Genomic DNA, 22222 nt, shown 5'->3' on the forward strand with positions numbered 1-22222 from the left:
GCTATCTGGAAAAGAAAGCCGTGCTATGTAATTAAAGCTAGGTTTGGACATTTGGCTATACATCAAGGTAGCTTTCACAACTTGAAAGGAAATAACTGGTTAAATGATGAGGTCAGTGCGTTGTATTATATACCTCTAAATTTGATGCACTAAAATTAATGTTATAGATAGTGAATGGATATTTACGCATGCTAGTTGAATTGAGGAATGACAGTTTTGCTGTCTTGTCACAAACCATCACTGCCTGGGTTAATCGCTCAAAATCTGGGAAATCATCGCACCTTTTAAGCAAGGTAAGATCACAAATGCTACGTGGAGGAGTTAGTTTATTCATACTATAGGAGACGCTAAGCACCAAAGTGTTTATTGTTGGAATATACAATCGTGGAGAAAACCACTGGATATTGATTGTAAGCAATTTGCATAGGGTGATACCAATACACTTGTTGTGCTGCTCTGTAGGCAATCAACATGGAAGAAAAAAAGTTTTACTACATCGATCCTCTTGGACCATCGCGAGCCATACGTGGAGCATACACAGGTTTGAAGTATGTTCAATACTGTAACATTGACTGTTAACATAATTATACAGTGCATCACTGTGAACTAAATTGATGCAATGCACTTTTACACCTAGTTTTATATGCTCCACAGAAGGTTCTTTGCTATGAGATATAACTGCGTTGGTCAAGACAACGTCTCATTGGACAAGTTTGAGCTCATTCAGCTCAAGAAAGGTGTGCAAAAGCCAGGAGACAGCTTCAACTGTGGTGTTTTGAGTTTAAAGGTATAACATCTCGCTTTTGTAGCTAAGGCTATAAAGTTTGTGTATTATACACAGATTGCTGAACAATTGTTAAATTTTAACCGTATCGACGAAGACGCCATTTTGCAAATGAATATGAAGAAAGCCAGAATAGATATAGGCACAGCACTCCTCACCAATTCAAGTAATTTGCTCTGCGTTAAAGTGTGCATATATACGTGTGTTTCAAATTCAGTTGACATGACTGAGCGCTGCATCATGTGTGGATGTTGCATCCCGTACGCGTATTTTGTCCCATACGCGTATGGGATATCCCGTACGCGTATGGGCATTTTCCCTGTCCCATACGTGTATGGGCATCCCGTACGCGTATAGGGCCCCGTACGCGTACGGGACGATATAATTTAATTCTGAGGCGCTTAGCATTGCTTGCATAGATTCAACTGGGTTTACAAATACGTAGCTTTTGCAGTTCAGTTTCATTAAATATACCTTTGTTTTGGCTGTACTACCTACTGGCATATACTATGTAGAAATTACATAGCTAGCACACTGCTGTCGCGCTTATTTGTAGCTAGCTAGCTAGCTATTTGTTTGCCTCATAGTACTTCGCGCACATTTCTTCTCCATGCTATAAGCTGCTATGTGCTGCATGTATCATATATCTGGCCTTCACCATTCAAATCATGTGGAGCATGCATATGTTGATTAAATCGGATGAACTTCTTGAGTAGTCTAGCAACCTTTTGGGCTAGCTAGTCACGAGTCCCTTGAACAAATCAGGCATCATTCTGCCTGTCCAGTAAAATATTTACTTATTTATTTATTTGCAATGTACAAACTCAATTTGAGTATTAATTCTATAATCTATAATTACTAATTGTTCTTAATGGAGTAGCGATGGGCATGTCAGTCTGCCTGTCCAGTATAATAGATAAATAGCAAATTATTTATATAGCACACCATAAATATCTAGCTATTCTATTATGTGACTGGACATATACCAGTGGTCAAATGCATGCTGGGTAGAAATTAATGTGAATTATTGTGTAAGCAGAACTATGGTAAGTTAGTATAAATAGCTACATGCACTTCGTGCATATATAGCACAACATGCAGTACCGGGTAAATCATTAAAATCGATTGAAAGCTGCAATTCCATGAATCAATATAATTATTATTAGCTATAACAAGCCAGGTCATAAATTAATGCATATAAATTAGACATGGACTAAGACTACATACTTATAACATAATAGTGCTGTCAGACCTTCAGTGCAGCTGGTCACTGTAAAGCTTTACAAACAAAAGCAAACAGCACAGCTAACATAATACCCATGCACTAACACAGAGTTCAGTCCAAGAGATTCATTTCAACTAGTTAACGCAAGCGTAAGTGAGACTGAAGTTTACACATCCACTTAACGGTATATAAAACTACTAAAAATCGACTGATTTTCTGACATAGGATCACATAATCATAATATCTACTCTGCACTAAGCAGTAGCAGTGCTAGCTCTATACCATGCATGTTCGCTGGGGGCCAAACACAATTTTATAAATTATAATATGCCATACATTAATATTTAACCATGATTACATAAAGTCAATTACATAGGTTGCACCAGTAGAACAGCATGGTCCAATAAAGTTAACTATAGGTATATCCTCTGGATTCAACTTAATGCTAATGTGCCTGTTGACACAATTCAGGTGGTACCACGATTCACATGTTCTACAGCCAATCTACGTATATATTCAGCTGATAGTCAATGAAACAAAGAGCAAACAACACTTACCCAATCCTGTGCTTTAGTAGCAGTGAATGAGCAGGTCCTGCAATGCTCTTCTATGGGTTCTGCAAACAAATAGATTGCTAACAACACTCATAAGTACCTTACAACTGCTTGTTTACCTGAATTGTTAAGTATTTCTTTTGCCATCTCTATTCTTAAATCGTGAACTGTTCCAGCATGGATGTTCATTGGTAAATGTCTTAAATATTGTTCAGCAAACTATTTTAGAAATTTTTTATGTTGTGTTGCAGAATATACTTAAGGCCATACCTTCATAACATAAACTCCACAAGACGAATTGTCTTCCTGTATACTGTGTGGAGGCGTAACGACTTCCCATACATACTTCTTTGGCCAATATCCACCACAATATTGATAGGTGCTGTAAGCGCTGCAAGAGAATTATATGCAAATAGCCAGGGAGTTCAAAGAATGTGTTCCTGTTGATATGCAAATTAATGTGTATACATACTTAACTAACTATGTATGCAAAATATTAACTGTACTAACTTCCAGTTTTTTCTTATCCTTTGTATTAGTCTATGATCTCTTTCTTCATACTTCTTTGGGTCAATGTAGAGAACCTTTCCATTCTTCGGTTCGACGATCTAAAGAAATAGTAGCTATAAAGATATAAATGTACAAATATGTCTGACCACCAATATCCAGTGCATCTTCTGGTAGCAGTAAGGTCCAATGAGGGCATTGTAATGAGACAAATCAACCTGCAAAAATATATGTATACAGGTGTCTGTAAGTCCTCGTAAAGTACCAACTCATACATTGCTTAAAACTTTCTTCTTAAGGATATACGTCCCATTACAAATGTCATTCACTGCAGACACGTCCATGATAAATATTTCTTCTTCCTGTGTTTGGAAGTGAGCATGCACATAATGCATACATTCATATGCACTAGACTTTTCTATGTATTATCTCTAACCTTTTTGTTGGCACGGATCATGTATAGTAGATAAGATGCTATCACCTATATACAACATATATACATATATGCTTGCTTGCATAAAGTTTACAAGCACGTACTTCATCAGTAACCCATCCATTGGTGTCGATCAGTGACAGAATTCCCTCGTCGTAAACTTTGTAACTACCAAACTTCGCTTCAAAAAGCATCTGGATTTTGTTTCTGATTCTCATTAATCGGCCTGCATGATAGCAATATTATGCAGACAGATGATATACCGGGCACAAAACCTTCGGTTTGATAATCATTTTCATCAACTTCTTCATCTGATGAATTAGGACAATACTGATGAACTACCCCTCCTGCGAAATAAAGATGAAAATGAATGAATGAAAAGTGTAGATAGAGAAAAGTAGTTACAGCCTACAAAATATCCTTACGGGATTTGTGCAAGTGGAAATAGTCAATAAGTACATTAGCCATTGTAGGCTCTTCTTGATTCAATAAGTCGGCTGTTTGTTTGTTTGTCTCTACATCATCCTTCAAATCATACATTTTGTTGGTAAACTTTTGCACAATTGTGATTGGAACTGGTTCCTTGTGAGCATAGCAAAGATCCTTCAAACATTTCTGGTCTTCATAGTTATCCACAACATAGCTGTGCAGAAATGCAGCTGGTAAGTTGGTTTTGAGACTGTTAGATATGTATTCATGGGCAGGCCCACATGGCTTAAACAAAAACGATGGATGGTTCTGTATAATAGTTTTCATCTTCTTGCTAAGTTTCACGATTTTGTCAAACTGAAAGCTGTTCCCTGGTGGAATATCTTCATTGCTGAAAATTTCATGACCCCCTAAAATGTATAATCCATGCAGATTAACACACACCTACATGATTGAATTTATTTCTTACCTTCAAGCTTAGGGCTGGTTTCTTCTACTGACATACTACTGGCTTCTTCTTCTTCTACTCCCTGGACCCCAGAACTACCTGTTGTACCAATTCATCTTATACCGATGATCTACCCGTGCATGTACATTTACTTAGACATATCCATGACAAATATGCTATGTAGGGGGAGCATTAAAGATATTTTGTGTGCATGTCCATGCAGATGTTTCAATGCATCTCACTTCAACATAGTACATGCAGTGTACCCTCTACCATTTGGAACCAAGAGTTTGACCAATATGTGACCTGGGCTGACAAAATCAGTCTCTTATAGCCTGTCAAAATTTGACCTACTTTTAAATGCTTGAAGCTACATTACTTTGTCCATGATTATAGCTAGCATCCACATAAACGTTTAACCACTTATGTAAAAATTGCTACAATTTTAATGAAGTTTACAGAATTATTCTAGGTCAAATACAGTGATGGAGATAGACAAGATTCAGTAAACATGTGTATTTTCGGGATATACACTGATTTTGTCAGACTGGGTCACGTATTAATTTTTATGTGGACCAGAACTCATGGGGCTAATATTTTTTGTCCTTATTACAAAGTTATTTTTAGAGACAGGTTCTATTGTAACTATATGTAGCTGTAATATCATGTCTGGCATGATAGTTATTGTATGCATATGTGCTCACATCCATCCCGAGCATTGCTGTATGATGGCTCTAGGTCAACCTGTTCCCTCTTCACTGGAAAGCTATCACTGCCAATTTGTTTTGTCTTCACTGAGGTGCTTCCTGTACGATTCTCATTAGCTTGTTCACCGGTCTCAGTGTTCAATGGGCAACTATCATCAATGCTAGAATCATCTGCTGTCAAAGTGGAATATAATTATATTATACTACACAAAATAACTACTATTCATACCGATGACTGAATTCTTGCATCTTGTCCCTTTGTGGCAATATGTTGTGCATTTTACTTTGCTTTTGAAACATACACATTTGCCATTTACACAACCAGATTTGCAATTGCAGTGTGAAACATCAGTTTTCCTTCGATTGAATTTTTTTGCAGCCGATCGCAGTGCTATTCTGGGATCATCTTCCCACCCAGTGGTTTGTACTGTTGCATGAAAGCACTTCTGAAGCTGGTCAGTTCGACATCTTCCTTTCAAAAGTCCATACTCGGTTCTTATTTTGTAAGACCCATGTTGTTTTGCAACCACAACTCCTGGTATTCTTCTCAAATCACCTACACCTCTGTCATGTCGTGGAATCCTTACAGTCACACCATCCCCAATTTTAAATTTTACAGCCTTGATTCTTTTGCTGTTATCATAAAGTTTCTTCATTTTAGCAGCTGAATTTGCAATGTTTTTCTTTGCAAACTGTCTAACTTCATGGTGCCTGTCTTCATTTTCTGCATTAATAACAAACAAAGCAGCTGCAATGGCAATTTTAAATCATTCCCCTTATACCTGCTGGAATGATAGGTGTCTGCTGTCTGAACTCTGTGTCACCAACACAGGTTCTGGCCTTGGCCACTTCAGGTTGCGTAGCCTTGGTCACCGGATCAGAGTAAGAATCTGTGTTACCTAGCTCTGTCAAATCATCAGTTTCTGTGGGAGGATGGAGGATCCATAATAATGGTCTCTTCTTCTGCCAAACACATTCCTTTCACGGGTTCAGAAGATGGATCTAGACCAAACACCACTTGGTATGGTGATGTTTTAATGGTCGCATGTGGTTGCTTATTGATTGTAACTGGAAAAACAAAATTATATACAATAATTGGCATCAATAGCACCTGTTTTAAATAAAACTTACATTGAACTCTGGGAAGAAACTGAACCCATTCTGTTGTCTTCATGTCAGCCATGAGTGAAGTGAGCATGTGTTTCACCACTCCGTTAGCTTTTTCAACACACCCATTTGATTGGGGGTGCCTTGGTCTACCTCGAATTAAAATTGTCTCTTGACTCCACTCATGAACAATCGTCTCAAAAAGCTATAAAGGAATGCATAAAATACAGCATGCACCTAGACAGTTGTCTTTCCAACCTCATTGTTGAATTCTCGACCATGATCAGATTGGAGTATCTTAGGTACCCCAAGGTATGCGAAAACATATCGTTGCAAGCACAAAACAGTTTCTGCAGCACACTTCCTAGATTGTGCCCATAGAATGGAAAACTTGCTAAAGTGATCTTTGTAATGACCAATCCATCTGTTGTTGCTGTCTGGAATGCTTGACATGTCAATCAAATCAATCTACAATATGAAGTATATATATATAATACACTTATTATGTTATTCCTGCATAAATGGAATATAAAAGCAATATTATTTACCTGTCCACGAACATGGAATCTCTTTGAAATGATGGGTTTCAAAGGAGCTTTTGTTAATTGAGGCTTCTTACAAGAGCAAGTGAGGCACAGTCTGCAATATTCCTCTACACAAGTTCGTGTTATCCCTTCGTAGTTTGACGAAATCTTCAGGCGAAAGAATGAAAATTATTGTGTGGCAGTGCTTATACCGCTTACATATACAGTGAAAATGTGCATTTTTAATAATGCAATAATGACAATAGCAGCTAGGGAGTGTACATAGTTAATGCATTAATGCTAGCTGATTTATTAATAACACTCATATAATTATATTATACTATTATGCATACCACTGAATAAGTCTTCCTAACACCCGAGTGTGCCGTGCCTTTCTCATGAACAGACTGGATGATATCAAATATATCATCTGTTGTTACTACTCTTCTATAGCCTTCAAACAGAGAATTGGCCGGAACCTATATATATTAATGAGACATGCATACATGTGAAAATAGCTATAGCTATATATCTCCAAATTTTATAGGCAGCTACATAATATATATTAAAAAGATTTAGCCACTCACATATTGAAAGGGTCTGATATATTTTGCGTTAAAAACTTATTTCTCCAATTGCAACAGGGTATAATATTGAGACAGACTGTCAAGTACCCATGCATACTCCATAGTTAATGCCACCGACATGCGCGGTGTTGAAGGAGCGCGCGGCCACGTTAAACTCACCATGCTCTTGCTCTTTGTATGAACGATCACAGCATTATTTAATCCAATCTGCGGAAAATCTTTCAGTTCAAACTGCTTCTCCTTGACGTACTGCCTAAATCTTGGTTTAATTTCGTAATCGTCCTTGGAATCACCACCATCTTCCGAGCCATCTTCAGCTCCGTGACCAGAGTGGTCTAATGTACGAACGAAAGAGGAACATTGAACTACAGCCTATACTACACAGCCGCTTAGCTACCTTCAAGCAAGGTAGCCTTGATTAAATCGAATTTCTCACGGTTAAACAAAGAATTAGAACGTTTCGCGGCCTGGCTAGCTAGGAACTCGTTAAATTCTCTCCGAACCCTTTCCACGGAAATTTTATCATCCATCACGGCATTCAAGCGGGACTCGATACTCTCAGGTGATACTCTCAGGTCATAAACTATACTGCTAGCAAACACTATAGGATTGCATGCATCAGCACTTGTGGCGGCAAATAAGCTCAGTAAAGTGAGCAGCAAAGAGATCAAAAGAGAGGTGTTAAAATTATAGAGAGAGCATGTATCAGGCACTGATACAGAAATATATATTATCAAGAGTTCATAATATTATGAAGGGAGGTGGCTGGTCCAAGTTCAAGCTGAGAGAATAGAAGTGTAGAATCTACATAAAATATATAATCAACCCAGACTGCTTTTAATTCTGTATATAATATAACCTGTAACTTTAGTTTTGTAATTTAATTTTTTTCCTTGCCATGCCCACTGCTGTCCACTGTTGGTCAGACATGTGGTCGCATGTTGTCCGAGGACACATTCTCTTGTACACAATATAATATAATTTGTTTGTAATCAGTCATTCGTGTTTTCTCAACAATTATTAATGATGGTTTCTTCTTCTATACATAATATATACATGGACAAAATGAAAGTGAGTTTTAGTAGGACTCGAGCATGATCAATGTATCAGATAATGAGGGTGGTGATAGCTACTGACCATATCCATGGCTGGTGTACGACTTACAGTCTAGATAAACACATGATGAGTCACAGTGTACTCTTAGTACACTGTAGGCTAGCATACTGCACAGCATGCCCTGCTAGGAATAAAAGGGCATTCTTCCCAATTTTTGAATATCTACCTTCCTGAGATTAAAACTATAGAAGAAAATCTTTTAAGTCTAGGATTTGTTTAACTATTCTTACTACCAACTGCCTATGCTATATAGACTCACTTCTCCTCTACATGCTGTCAATGGTATGAAACTAGTATGTAAATGCATAGCCACAGTATTTTATTATTTTTTGGCAGGAAGTAAAGGCATGCCTATGCAATTCACAGGCCAAGCAAGGTGGGTGCCTAGCCACCCCATCCACTCCCTGGATCAGCCCCGGCCCTATGCATGTGTGGCAAAGGCCACATGGGTGAGTGGTTGCTAGGAGCATGTTCGATTGTTGACTGGATAGCCACTTCACTTCCTGCTTGGATGGCTCCTTGAGGTATTGTTGCTCAGCAGTTGCTATCGGTGATGCTACATATTACTTAATTGCCCCATGCAATGAAGTAATTTTCTCTAGTTATAATGTTGTTTATGACCCACACTGTTAAAAAGGATGTTCCCAGTACACCTTTCGGGGTGTCCCCCACATGTTCCAGAATAGCTAGCTATATACATTAGCTACACACTCCTGCATTTGTTGCACCTTTGCAATTTTAACTCTTCTAAGTGCTGATAGTTCAAATCAGGATTCAGGATACCAGCTGCTTTATCTATAAGTTAGTTTTGCATTAAGAATAAATATTATATTAAACTTGATATCATGCTATAGCTAGCTTTACTGTTTTATTCACATACAATAGACTGTGTACTACACCTTCATGCAAGTTCCAGTAAAACTATAAGTCATTTTTCTCTCCACGCCATGTCAACCCATTGAAGCTGTCGATAGCGAATTAAGCGCCTCTAAAATCATTTATCGTCTAGCCAATTCATTCAGTTACAGCTAGATAACAGTGATTTTGTAGTGCAACAAAGCTATTTGGACAAGATCTAGGCGTGCATAGTAAGATGGAACCTATTTCAAAACATCGTCCCATATGCGTATGGGCATCCCATACACGTACAGGCACCCCGTACAAGTATACGCGTATGGGATATCCCATACGCGTATGGGCAAAATACGCATGAGGGACACAACATGGACGATCTGAAGAAAGTTTTCAGCATGAAGATTATACTGATCGCTGGGTATGCTATACACATATATTATTCATGTGAGAACTTTATGTATATTTATTGTGTATGTAGATCCAGTGTGGTAACTGTAATGCGTGGGTGCATGTAATCTGCTCAGGAGAAACTGTGGATGACCCTTCAGCACCCTCTTATGAATTTAACTGTATTGATTGTGTCAAACAACGTAAAGACTTTACACATTAGCTAATGACTGTAACAATTGTTGATGTATATTGGCAAACTTTGGTAACTAGTTAGCTATTTCATGGCATACATTAATTATGCTAGCTGCATCGCTTTTATGGCTAGCTATATAGCCTGGCATGATGCATGTCAGTGAATACATTAGTAGTGAATTGACAACATAGACCATAGGCGGCGGAAAGGGGGGGGGCTAGGGGGCTAAAGCCCCCCCTCGGTCTGCTGAGGGGGGGCTTAGCCCCCCTCAGAATGATATCACACCGAAATTATGTTTCTTGGAGTGGGGCTGAAAACCGTGATAAAGATCGAGATACTCTAATATAGCAGTCAATCTAATAAAGTAGTCAGTGTGTAGCGAGCTATGAAAGGATTTTTGTGTAGTTTATCAGCTAGAAATGGTAGCTGGTGAGGTGGAAAGCTCTTGTCAGTTGGATGCGACTTTTTTTTTTTTTTTTTTTTGGTCTCACCTTACTAAACTATAGAAATAAGTCCCAGCCCCCCCTCATATCAACTACTTCCTCCGCCGCTGACATAGACTGATCACCGGCATCATGGCTGAGAATCCACGAAGCACAGGCCTAGCCGAGCATACAAGGCACAGCCTGTAGCCTCATACCCGATCACTGGCACTGTAGCTTTATAGTTTAAAAACAAGCTGTACGAAGAAACTGATCCGGCCGTGTTGCTTGCCGCGCCTGGATCATATTCAGCGTGGGGGACCACTTGTAGCAGAGGGGGACCAACCGTGGCGCTCTAGGTTGTCCGGGGGGGACAAGTTGAAGTGTCTCAAGTGGTCCGGGGGGACCATATAGCGCGGCTTTAACTAGTCCGGGGGACTGATTTTGGGGGGACCAATTGTCGCATGACAGATACCGTGTAGTAGTGTACATAATTTACAGGCATTTGCGTGTCGGTTTAATACTGGTAAACTTGTGACGAAGGTTTTTAAAAAGTTATTTAGTGCTGGGGGGGCATTTGCCCCCTTGCCCCCCCCCTAAGCTACGCCTCTGGAAATGGATAGAAAGCGCGACATAATTCTTTGATGCTGCAGAAAATTTTGACGCTCGTCACCCAGATGGTGAGAAGTCTCAGATCTTTTCCAAGCTAACAGCATAGAGAGACTATGCACCCAACCGTATCGAAACACCATGAGGAATAGTTGGCTTCTCTTTCCCTGGGTGGTAGGGCAGTTTGAATTCGAAACTTCGTATTTCTGGTCATACATACATTGGCGTATAATGACAAATATTGTCTTTATGCCTAAAGACAATATTTTACACCAATCATTTCTTTAACCCTAAAGAAAAGATTTTACGCCAAGCTTGTCATTAAGTACTTAATGACAAGCTTTTACGCCACTGTCACTGGCATAAAACGCATTGTGAAGGTAGGGAAGTACACTATAAAGGGAAGATTTTACGCCAAGCAATTAAAAACAAAGACTTCATGTGACTATCCTTACTAATCACGAGATGCCTACCTAATATTACATAACTGTACCTGTAAGTATCCGTATTCTACTGTTTCATCATGCTTTCACTGCTCACCACAAATGTGAAAGCATCAAGTAAAAATCAGAATTTATACACGGTTCATTTTTTTTTCTCACAATATCAATGTACTGTACATGAACTATCTCACATCAATATTTGATGCTGTTTCAATATAAGGTTTATACAGTATCAAGTAAAATTTGAACTGTATGCACATTTCATGATACGTAGTAATGAATTATTATAAAGTGAATAAATCAAGTTACAATCACTAGTATGCGATACTGTCTGATGGTATATAGTCTCAAAAAGTTTGGGTCTCTGTCGCTTGGAATGAAGCCTTTGTACATCTGTTTAAGGTGTTGGATCTTTGTTTCAGTCAAGGATCTTAGATGAAGTACACGGCAATAATTGTTTGTAGCTGAATCTGGAATCACCGATTGTTCCACACTTTTTCCTCACATTCAACATGTGACTATAGATAATGGTTCAAATGGTCCTCTAAGTTCCTTTTCCAAAGAAGGTTTCCACCATTGAGGATATCTTGCTCTTCCATCTAAGTAAACTTCCTTAATAACTCTTCATCTTTCCTTTCACATTTTAGGCATTTTACCTTGTACATCACGTGACTACTTAAAATTTATCGTCAGTGAACGTAGTATAGAATGGTTCAAATGGACGATTGCTAGCTTGAAGTAGGGGTTAGTTATGATGGCTAAAAGAAGACAGAAATGGTATGAAAGTTTAAACGCTTGTTTCTCGGGATTTTTAAAACGTACATTAATTCTGATTTTTACTTGATGCATTCACAAATGTGCTGTTGAGGGGCGGGCGCCACCATACATCAATGAATAATGATTCGTAGTAGCCTTTCTTTAACTGCTTCCTCCAGATAGCACTTTCATTCTATTGCAATAAAAAGAGTTTAGCAACTAAGGCGATCTTTAAATAGAACAAATAATTGTGCGCATGCGTCATTTTTGATGCAACGCTTCATGCTGTGTGTGAAGCTGGAGGCAAAAAAACCAATATACAAGGTGCTTTTTAGTGATTACACAGTTGTCTAAAGCTAATTTGCATTATAAACTTTGTAGACCTGGATAAAGAATGCATTAGCTGTAGCAGAGAAAGTGAATTGGTGTACTGTAGTGACTGCTGTGAGATCAGATGCAACTAGTGTAATGTTCTGTGGCATAAACACCCAAAGCAAGTTTCACACAGTTTCAATTTCCAGTTAAGTATTTAGCTCCTTGCTGGTGTGGTGCATCCTTTAATAATGAACTCCAATAGAAGGCTAGTCTTTGCAATGATGAAACATTAGACACCTTGCAGATTCTGGTGTTTTAATAGTGGGCTACTAATATTACTGTTGTCATTATATCAATATGTAATAAATGCATTAATATTATTAAAAGAGCATTAGTCACTATTGTGTGAAAATACACACATTAAATAGCAACTGTTCTTTGCTAGGCCTACGGTTGTAAGTGCTGCATATGTATATTATGTATATGTAGCTATGTATGTATGTACTGTGTATACTCCTCCTATATGGAAGAACGGCTATACCGAATATAGGAGTTTAAAACCAAATTCAATTCAATTGTAATGATACCACATTTTATGGCCAATTTGATGTGTGATATTTATTGCCGATACTACTGAGCTGTAACTGAAATTTTAACTGCTTGTAAACAATTACACAGCCACCTTTAGCAGCTGTTGTTTACAAAACATTGTCAGGCTAGACTTTGTGATATTGGTACCGACACAGGTGTAGTATTGGTATAGCTCTATTCTTTGGCAAAATACATTGCTAGTAAAAAGCTATCACTGTTTACCTACTTGTAACAGGATTGATTTGAGTTATTAGACAATGGCATGTGTAGAATGCTTTGATAATTGCAAAGTATGCAGGGCTTTTATTTAGTTTCTTACTGGATGAACACCTATAGCCACAAACATGACAAACAAATTGCTTTCTTTCAGCTATAAACACAGGCCATTGTCTAAATTACTAAGACATGCATTGTTAGGATTCTTCAGTGGATAGACACCCCTCAATCACCTTGGCTCCACCTTGGTGATTATTACATCATTCCTTCAGGGTTGTTTATCTACTGAAGAATCCTAAAACACATGGCAGGTACCAGTACAAATTCATTTCATTATCAGTTAGTTATAATCTCATGTAGAAAACTATAGGTTGTTTGTAGATTGTGGTATGTTAAGTATCTACATTGATCAGTCCCATTGTGGTAATGATATACTGCTAGTATGGACTGTAGTTGTTTACTGTTACCATCCATAGTGTGGACCATAGAGCAGCATTCAAAGAAACAATATGATGCTTAGTGATGCACTGATAAGAGATTTTGTCAATTAGCTGATACTGAAATTGACATATATAGTGGCCGATACTGATGACTGATCCGATATTTATGTTTACCACAATTCCATTTATATTAGGTAAAATTGTGATTTTAAAACACACATTGTTAGGAAAAATAGTATTATCCGGGTCTGTAAAATTAATTGGCTAAGTAATCAGCTAAAAGTATAATGCAGAAATGTGGCCGATACACCGATGTCTGAGTATTCACCAATTAATCGGTGCATCACTAATGATGCTTTATTCTTTTGCCTGATGCAAAACTCTGCACATGTACCAGCATGCAATAGGACAGGTATGAGACTACATACAGTTTACACCTGTGTGGTAAATTGTCATCAAGACACACGATAGTGTGTCGTGCGGCCCGAGAAGCCAGCGCGCCACACCATGAGTATATTAACAGGAAGAAAGAAAACACAATTTTCACACCTACGTAGCTCTATGTTCCCTAATTCGATTGGAACCAAATTTGCTAGAGAAGTGCCGGCCAGTTAGCAGAGTCTACATACCAAATTTGAAGAAAATCGCTCCAGCCATTTCCGAGATACGAGCGAACAAAATTTTGCCTTAATTTCTTCATTTTTTTCTTCTTCTACTTCGTTTCGCACACTTCGCAAAATGTCGTCCACCTTTAGGAAGCATGAAAAGATTAAGCATCGTGCTTATGGTCAGCGGGTTCGAGAAGTGGAGCATGCCACTTTCACTCCAATTGTTTTGGCTGCCACTGGCGGTTTAGCCCATGAGGCTACTGTTTTTTATAAGCGACTTGCTTCTCTTCTGGCCAAAAAGTGGGGAGATGATTATTCTGTGGTTCTGGGTTGGATGCGTTGTTGCCTGAGCTTTTCGTTGTTGCACTCGGCAATTCAGTGTATTCGTGGGGCACGGTCTTCCATTGGTGTTTACACCAGGACTCCACAGTCAGTGGACTTAGTGACTGTGGAATCCCATTTGTCTGCTTAATTTTGTTCAGTTGGCCAACACTTGCAATCTGTGCTGGGGGTGGTAGGAAAGGGCAGCCCATCAAGCCCGGGTTAAAAAATATATATACAAAATAAAAATAATAAATAAATAAATAAAAATAAAAACTCCGCCATAAAACACGAATGCGTGCTCCAATCGGGCTGAAAATTGGCACACTTGAAGGGCTCATTAAGGCGGATCTCAGTACCAACTTTGGTAGGAATCCGATGAATATTCACGGAGTTATGATCGATTATTTGCGTAAAATAAGGTCTAAGGTCTGTCGCGCCCACAGGGTAAACCCCTTGAAGGAATGAGCTGACAATTGCTATGTAGATGGAGTAACCATCGTAGGAGTGCCTTTTTGTGGTTTGAAAAGAATCGAGATAAAGACCATGGAGATATGACACAAAACCCAACCTGTGTCACAATTACGCAATCGATTTTTACGAATAAAAGAAAACTATTAGTTTAGTTCTTTTGGCTCCTTCTGCATATAAAAGTCACAAAATAATAGGTACTATATTTCATGAAATATATAAATACTATATAAAGCAACCATCATTATTATGACACTAGAAGTATACGGCTGGTACTAGTGGTACTGCTGGTACTATTGGTACTAGTGGTACTTCTGGTACTGCTTATACTATTGGTACTGTTGGTACTAGTGGTACTGCTGGTACTAGTGGTACTAGTGGTACTGCTGGTACTAGTGGTACTGCTAGTACTAGTTGGTACTGCTGGTACTGGTGGTACTGCTGATACTGGTGGTACTGCTGATACTGCTGGTACTTGTGGAACTGCTGGTACTGGTGGTACTCATGGTATTGCTGGTACTGCTGGTATTACTGGTACTGCTGGTACTAGTGGTACTGCTAGTACTATACTGGTACTGCTGGTACTGGTGGAACTCTGGTACTACTGATACTGCTGGTACTAGTGATACTGCTGGTACAGGATATGCATAAAAGGACTGAGAATTCAGACCATAATATTGTCCCTGATCACAGTACACTAACTCAGTGCATCATCACGTACATTGCTAGAATATCTTTCTTTAACTTTGAATTGAAAGTTGGGCCATAACAAGATCTTGCTCAGGTACAACTGTACGTAGTTGACAATTATCACTACAATTATTCATTAAGCATGCAGTATTTAACTATATACTTAGTCATTGGTAACTTTCATAGTCATTCATCAATCAATGAGGTAATCGACTTGACAGACAGCTAATTGCTGTCAATGCATATCAAACAGAGAACAAAGCTGTAGCTGTGATCAAGACTCACGGTAGTGAGTCGCGCGGCCAAGAAACTACAAAGCGCACGCCCAATTAAAAGACGCGCGGCCACTACTGTGAGTTATTTACGTGTAGGGCCGGTTTCACAATATTAGTCCTAGATTATGCAACATCTCTCAATAGATTTGTATTGCGTTACGCGATAAAAAAATCTTTAGGAGTCGTCATCATCATCATCATAGTTTTCTTGTGACCTCGCTAAAATAAAAAAGTAACCATCGCAAAATAAAAAATAGGCGTATTTCACTTTATTTCTCTACCTTATGTTACAACTACTGTCACGTTATACCAGTCAACATAGTCGTGTTTGTATAGTCCATCTAGCACTGACATTATCCAATCCTGGTTTGCCTATACGCGTATTTTCTTCAATCAAACCTCTAATCCCTACAATAACTTTTACGAAGTGGATATTTAGCCGGTCACCGGTCACGGTTTTGATATTTATTTAGCCGGTCATTGTTGTATAAACGTCCCCATAACTCCAGTATCAAACACACTAGTTGTATGAAGGTAAGTTTTTGGGTGAGTTCGAGGCGAGCTAGGGTTGGAGCGAGCGAAGCAGTGAAAGCCCTCATTATGCTTAGCAGGCAAACGTCAGGTTAGCGTTAGGGGTAGGCGCGGGTTCAGCCTTGGTTTCTTCTTCACTGGTATATGGTTACTATATAGTATTTTATATGTGTAACATTTAAATAGTACAAAAACAAGAGGAGTAGCCAGTAAGCACCGGTGTACAGTGGCTAGAGCGTAGGCCTCTGAAACCTGGGTACCTAGGTTCGATTCCCGGCTGCACCACACTTTTTTTTCTTCGTTTCTTGAACCTTTTGGTATCACATTTTTAGAACTTAGAAAAAATCGGTGACGGGCTAAATATCAACAGCCTAACTTTTAAAGGCACAACGTGGACACAAACTCTAATGCCTGATAAACAAGTTGTGACAACGTGCTGAACCGTAAGTTCCCTAGGGGGGTATCACTCCTTTCACCCTATTTCATAGCCCTACAGAACTTAGACAAAAAACGGTGAACCAAAAAGACGAAAAAAAAAGTGCAGTATTGAAGAAGGATTGAACCCAGGATCCCAGTGTGATGGGCCAGTGTGCTACCGTAACCCTAACGCTAACACTACTAGACGCTTCCCCTAAAGTCTACTTCTCGTGGCAACTACTGGACGCTTCCCCTAAAGTCTACTACTCGCGGCAACTACTGGACGCATCCCCCAAAGTCGACTACTCGCGGCAATTACTAGATGCGTGCCCTAAAGTCGAAGAGAGAGAGCAACAACTACAGTAGGAAGTCTGGATGCTTTTGAGCTTAATATTACGTAAGGGTTATGAAAGGTGGTGAAAAGAGTAAAACCCTTCCCTAGGGATGGCGTTTTAAGCAGAAATCTTTTAAATTCCATTTAGTGCCATACCCCATGCGAGCGTTTATAAATCGCCAGTTGTCTTATGGTGTGAAGAACAAAATCACTAGCGAAGGTGCTTTAAGCATACTCTTCAATTCTCTATTTAAATAAAATTTTTAATAGATTAACCACAAAGGCCGATAAGGTGAATACAAAAGGTAACAAGCCTTTAGGGGTTACCACCTCTATGTAGTGTTTACCATGTAGCTTGTGTTGTGGCTTTCATTAAGTATTATGCACACACAAATGGTGCAACAAAATTTTGTAATGGATGGCTCGAATGTGGTTGGTGGTGTTGTGGCTCGAATGTGGTTCGTGGTTTGCCAGTGACCATGTATGAGTTGGGGTTGTTCCACACAACTTACACAATATTCAAATTTCATGATGGCCATGAAAATTTCTTGCCATATGGTAAACATACAACAATGTGTAACAACGTTAATCAACATCACATCAAGACTTGACTAAAAATAGTTCCAACAATAATGATGATTTCTTGTATGTCAGCATGACGATACTGAGACCTGTAAAAGAATAAGCAGGCACTGAAGTTAACCTTAAATTAAACACTCATGCAACTGACCTGGAACATTGGTCGCAACACCAAAAACACTTTTTTTCGATATCTGATGACACAATCCAGCAGGCACTGAATTAAAAGGGAATGTATAAAAAATCAATATGCCGGGCTGTATCAATAATAGTATGGATAATCAAAATGAACAAAAATTATATCCCAGGCTAAGTGAATGAATAACATAACTGTTGGGTAAGCATGTCAAACCTGAACATTAGGACATTAGTCAAACAAAAGTACACTATCACAATTTGGTCATAATACAATGTTTGTACCACTGGACTTCACACTGGTTGCCCAAAAATTGTGCCATTCCAGGACAACAGCATAATTATGAAACAAATAGTTACTACAACACAGAAGGCTTACTGTTGTACCGTCTACACTGATATACCATAATTTAAAAACATAACAGGTAGCTAAGCATTAAATACAATACACTTAACATCTGGGTACTAGGAAAAAATCACTAACATCACAACATGTAAACTGACCTAGAAATTAACACCCTTGATGCCACTACAGTCTACACTGGATATTTGTTTGAACCCATCAACACTATACCCGATACATCTGAGTAGACTGACCTGCAAATTCACATCACTAGTATACAGTGATAATTGATAACTACAAAAACAACAATTGCAATAATACAATTCTTCTGTACGTCAACTGACCTGAAATTCATGACACTCGATACCAAGACCTGTAAAAGAATAAGTAGGTACTGAAGTCAACCTTAAATTAAACACACATGCAAACTGACCTGGAACATCGGTCGCAACAACAAAGACACCTGTTTCGATATCTGACGAAGCAATCCAGCAGGCACTGAATTAAAAAGAGAATGTGCAAAAAATCAATATGCCAGGCTGTACCAATAAAGGATGGATAATCAAAATGAACTAAAAAATATATATCCCATATGCAGGTTAAATGAGTAACATAACTGTTGGGTAAGCATGTAAACCAGAACATTAGGTCATTGGTCAAACAAAAGTACGCTATCACAAACTGGTCACTGATAATTGATAACTACAAAAAGAACAATTGCAATAATACAATTCCTCTGAACGTTAACTGACCTGAAATTCATGACACCTCTATCTTTGTTCTTGCATGGTCTCAACTTACATATGTACCATGATCACATTCAACTGCTAGTGGATAAACCAGTATGACCAGATGGCCTGCAAAAACCAACAAGCAGGTGTTAAATACAATACACCTAAAGCCTGGAATATGAAAAATATTATATAAGCATTATTCCACACTGATATAGTAATAGATTATAGGATGTTGTGGAACTTGCCTAAACGTGTAAACTTGAACAAGAGGACAACTGCATAATCTAGACACTTGGAATTGTCCAATACCTGATGAACAAGTTAGTACTAATGACATTCACTTCAACATTTTATCCCAGCTGGGTGAATCTCTTGTAACTGAGTAAAAAGGTGTTTATTTTCCACCTGCAACCAAAGTTCTACATTTCGATCTGTGGTTGAGTGTACATAAACTGACCAGTAAAATCAGTATGCCATAGCCGGGGTATGGAAATGGTTCCTTTCCTTCTGTTGTGACATTACTTACAGCTGACTGGTAAATGATCATCGATGTCCCCGTGGACCCCAACAATGAGTATATCACTAACTTCACAAGTTGGAATGAATTTCCTTTCAACATGTGGTGGAATGAATTTCCTTTCAGCATCTGGTGGACAGGTCCATAAACCCTATCGCACAAACACGGTGAATCAGTGTGTGGCGATGTGACACGTTGCACAAACTTCACTCCTCGTTTCGTTAGCATTCAAGACCGGCATATATCATAGAGTACCTCGATCAGTATTCTTGACTCTTACTTCTTCAAGCGTTGCTCAAGCAATGTAGTTTCTCACGAGGGGCTCGAGTTTCTCATTAAAGTCGAGCCGATTAAAGTACGCCTCACCATCTAGTTACATTCTTAAACCATTCAATTTAAAACCACGTATCACGAGTGTCCGCTTAAGGTAATTAGGGACTTTCCACGAGATTTCCCCTAAATAGATCATGTGTTAGTTGTCAATCCGGTGGATTCTGGTGGTATACATGGTTCAACAATGTGGTAAGTGTACATATGCTGTCAATAATTGTTTGTGCACTGCTAAACTAAGTTATTTTTGTGTGGTAAGTATGCTTGAGGAAGGGTCTGGGGGACGACACTAATGTTTTGACAGTAGTTGATGATGGCCAGGCAAAGAACTGCGAGAAGAACTACTGTGATAGTGTGATAGTAGGGAAAAATTCCCACCCCTATAGCTCTGCCTAGGGGCATTATCTACGGCTACTGTATTATGTTGCCGATATGTACATCCGGGCCAAGAATAAAGGTGAAAGTGGTAGTAAGGCTCAATCCTATTATTCTGCTGAACAGGCAAGGGAGTCTGGGACTCTGGGGGCATGCTCCCTCAGGAAAGTATAAGTACTACAACTTTTTTGTTTTAATTGCTTCATCAAGTATAAAAATTTCAGTCAAAAGGTGATGATCGAGGCTCTGGTCTTATGCACTGGTTGGAGTGGTTATATCGATACTGCATTGTGGCAACCTTGAGGGGTTAGTGCTGGCATTATCCTTGGCAATACTATTCCATCTCCCCGAGTCTTGATGATTGAGTCCTCTATTCCTTTCTCTGCTGCTCCAATCCTGAAGTTGTAACCACAGTCAAAAGATGACTATCGAGGTCTGGTCTTGCATCTATACTGTACTGCAACACCCTTGAGGGGTTAGTACCGGCATTGTCCATCGCAATACTGTTCCATCTCCCAAATACAAGTCTTGATGGTTGAGTCCTCTATTCCTTTCTCTGCTGCTCTAATCCTGAAGTTGTGACCAAAATAATAAAAAATGGTTATAACATGATAAATGATTATGGTGATAACAATTACAAATGTATTTATAGCTGTGTAGCAACTGTAAACTAATTAGTCACTTGCAAGTTTAATTAGGTGTCTGAAGCATTTAACATGCACAGATATGAGATATATTCGTCACATGCAGGCAGTAAAGATAGATTTACTCTAATAGAACAGTCATACTACACCGTAAATTCATACTTCCGAATTTACGGTGTTATGAAACAATCATTATTATGTATGGATTTTACTGACTCTCCAAGATAATATTCTGCATTAATGTTAATTGCTCATTTCCAAAAAAAATTACCTTTTAAACCAAATGTAGAGTCTATCACTGACAAAAATGAGTGATATCCACCCCAAAAACACCTTCGCTGTAAAAAAGGCGCGCCCAAGAAACTACAAGTACCTGGAACCCAATGTAAAAAAAACAAAAAGAAAACAGCTCAGCTGAAGTGAAAAGTAACTGGTAACTTAAAGAGCTGATATCTGAAGCGGCCAAGAATACAATTACTAAAGTTTAATCCATGCAAGAACACCTTGGCTATAAAACAGGTGTGTACATGAAAGTAACTGGCAACTGAAATGGCTGATATCTGAAGCGGCCAAGAATGAATGGTCATATACAACTAATTCAAAAATTTAACACTGAACCTTTATAATTCTGCTGTGTTCTATATTCACTCTTGCTGCATCGTAAAGTAATTTCTTTTAACTCTAATTGGCTGGTAATTTGGCCGCCTTTTTTTGCTCTATTATACTGACTATTAAAAAAGGCGGCCAAATTACCAGCCAATTAGAGTTAAAAGAAATTACTTTACGATGCAGCAAGAGTGAATATAGAAAACAGCAGAATTATAAAGGTTCAGTGTTAAATTTTTGAATTAGTTGTATACGACCATTCATTCTTGGCCGCTTCAGATATCAGCCATTTCAGTTGCCAGTTACTTTCATGTACACACCTGTTTTATAGCCAAGGTGTTCTTGCATGGATTAAACTTTAGTAATTGTATTCTTGGCCGCTTCAGATATCAGGTCTTTAATTTACCAGTTACTTTTCACTTCAGCTGAGCTGTTTTCTTTTTGTTTTTTTTACATTGGGTTCCAGGTACTTGTAGTTTCTTGGGCGCGCCTTTTTTACAGCGAAGGTGTTTTTGGGGTGGATTTAGATTACTAAAGATGATTTAGTCACAGCATTTGTGTCAACCGAAAAACCTGCAGAACAAGGTGCCAGGAGTGTTGTAGGAGCAGTAAAGAATGCATTCAGTAATTTAGGGTATTGGTGGGAAGAAGATGCAAAGAA

The 22222-nt window shown here is 38.7% G+C and overlaps 3 protein-coding genes and 1 long non-coding RNA gene across 10 annotated transcripts; 1 reads left to right on the forward strand and 3 right to left on the reverse strand.

Moving 5' to 3' along the window:
* Positions 1 to 7: 7 nt before the first annotated feature.
* On the forward strand, positions 8 to 1141 carry LOC136261154 (uncharacterized). The gene is made up of 7 exons (XM_066055127.1): positions 8 to 111; positions 168 to 293; positions 342 to 410; positions 463 to 548; positions 655 to 787; positions 842 to 950; positions 1002 to 1141. Exons 2-7 carry the CDS (start codon positions 189 to 191, stop codon positions 1139 to 1141), a joined length of 642 nt encoding a protein of 213 aa, XP_065911199.1. The 5' UTR covers positions 8 to 111; positions 168 to 188.
* A 1175-nt stretch (positions 1142 to 2316) lies between these two features.
* Positions 2317 to 7263, reverse strand: LOC136261984 (uncharacterized). 3 transcript variants are annotated; one of them, XM_066056094.1, is made up of 19 exons: positions 7072 to 7263; positions 6743 to 6886; positions 6453 to 6662; positions 6219 to 6399; positions 5870 to 6155; positions 5317 to 5811; positions 5085 to 5258; positions 4402 to 4479; positions 3929 to 4342; positions 3779 to 3850; positions 3608 to 3729; positions 3507 to 3551; positions 3346 to 3432; positions 3220 to 3288; positions 3074 to 3171; positions 2834 to 2954; positions 2683 to 2782; positions 2567 to 2625; positions 2317 to 2513 (listed from the first exon to the last, which is right to left on the reverse strand). In XM_066056094.1, exons 6-19 carry the CDS (start codon positions 5741 to 5743, stop codon positions 2364 to 2366), a joined length of 2016 nt encoding a protein of 671 aa, XP_065912166.1. In that variant the 5' UTR covers positions 5744 to 5811; positions 5870 to 6155; positions 6219 to 6399; positions 6453 to 6662; positions 6743 to 6886; positions 7072 to 7263; the 3' UTR covers positions 2317 to 2363. The 3 variants fall into 3 exon arrangements, with proteins under 3 accessions (XP_065912166.1, XP_065912164.1, XP_065912165.1); XM_066056092.1 differs by having other exon boundaries at positions 5085 to 5261; positions 7072 to 7262; XM_066056093.1 differs by lacking the exon at positions 6743 to 6886 and having other exon boundaries at positions 5085 to 5261; positions 7072 to 7262.
* Positions 6004 to 7835, reverse strand: LOC136261156 (KRAB-A domain-containing protein 2-like). Its single transcript, XM_066055128.1, has 7 exons — positions 7703 to 7835; positions 7465 to 7640; positions 7072 to 7197; positions 6743 to 6886; positions 6453 to 6662; positions 6219 to 6399; positions 6004 to 6155 (listed from the first exon to the last, which is right to left on the reverse strand). The coding sequence occupies exons 1-7, from the start codon at positions 7833 to 7835 to the stop codon at positions 6004 to 6006; spliced, it is 1122 nt and encodes a 373-aa protein (XP_065911200.1).
* A 9744-nt stretch (positions 7836 to 17579) lies between these two features.
* Positions 17580 to 21422, reverse strand: LOC136261454 (uncharacterized). 5 transcript variants are annotated; one of them, XR_010703907.1, is made up of 6 exons: positions 19812 to 21422; positions 19108 to 19757; positions 18789 to 18853; positions 18517 to 18728; positions 18029 to 18094; positions 17580 to 17969 (listed from the first exon to the last, which is right to left on the reverse strand). It is a non-coding gene; the product is annotated as an uncharacterized lncRNA (long non-coding RNA). The 5 variants fall into 5 exon arrangements; XR_010703906.1 differs by having other exon boundaries at positions 17583 to 17969; positions 19108 to 19494; positions 19547 to 21417; XR_010703909.1 differs by having other exon boundaries at positions 17588 to 17969; positions 19108 to 19212; positions 19399 to 21409.
* Positions 21423 to 22222: the final 800 nt, after the last annotated feature.

This window comes from Dysidea avara, chromosome 7 (assembly GCF_963678975.1).
Source record: "Dysidea avara chromosome 7, odDysAvar1.4, whole genome shotgun sequence".
NCBI classification, from domain to species: Eukaryota; Metazoa; Porifera; class Demospongiae; order Dictyoceratida; family Dysideidae; genus Dysidea; species Dysidea avara.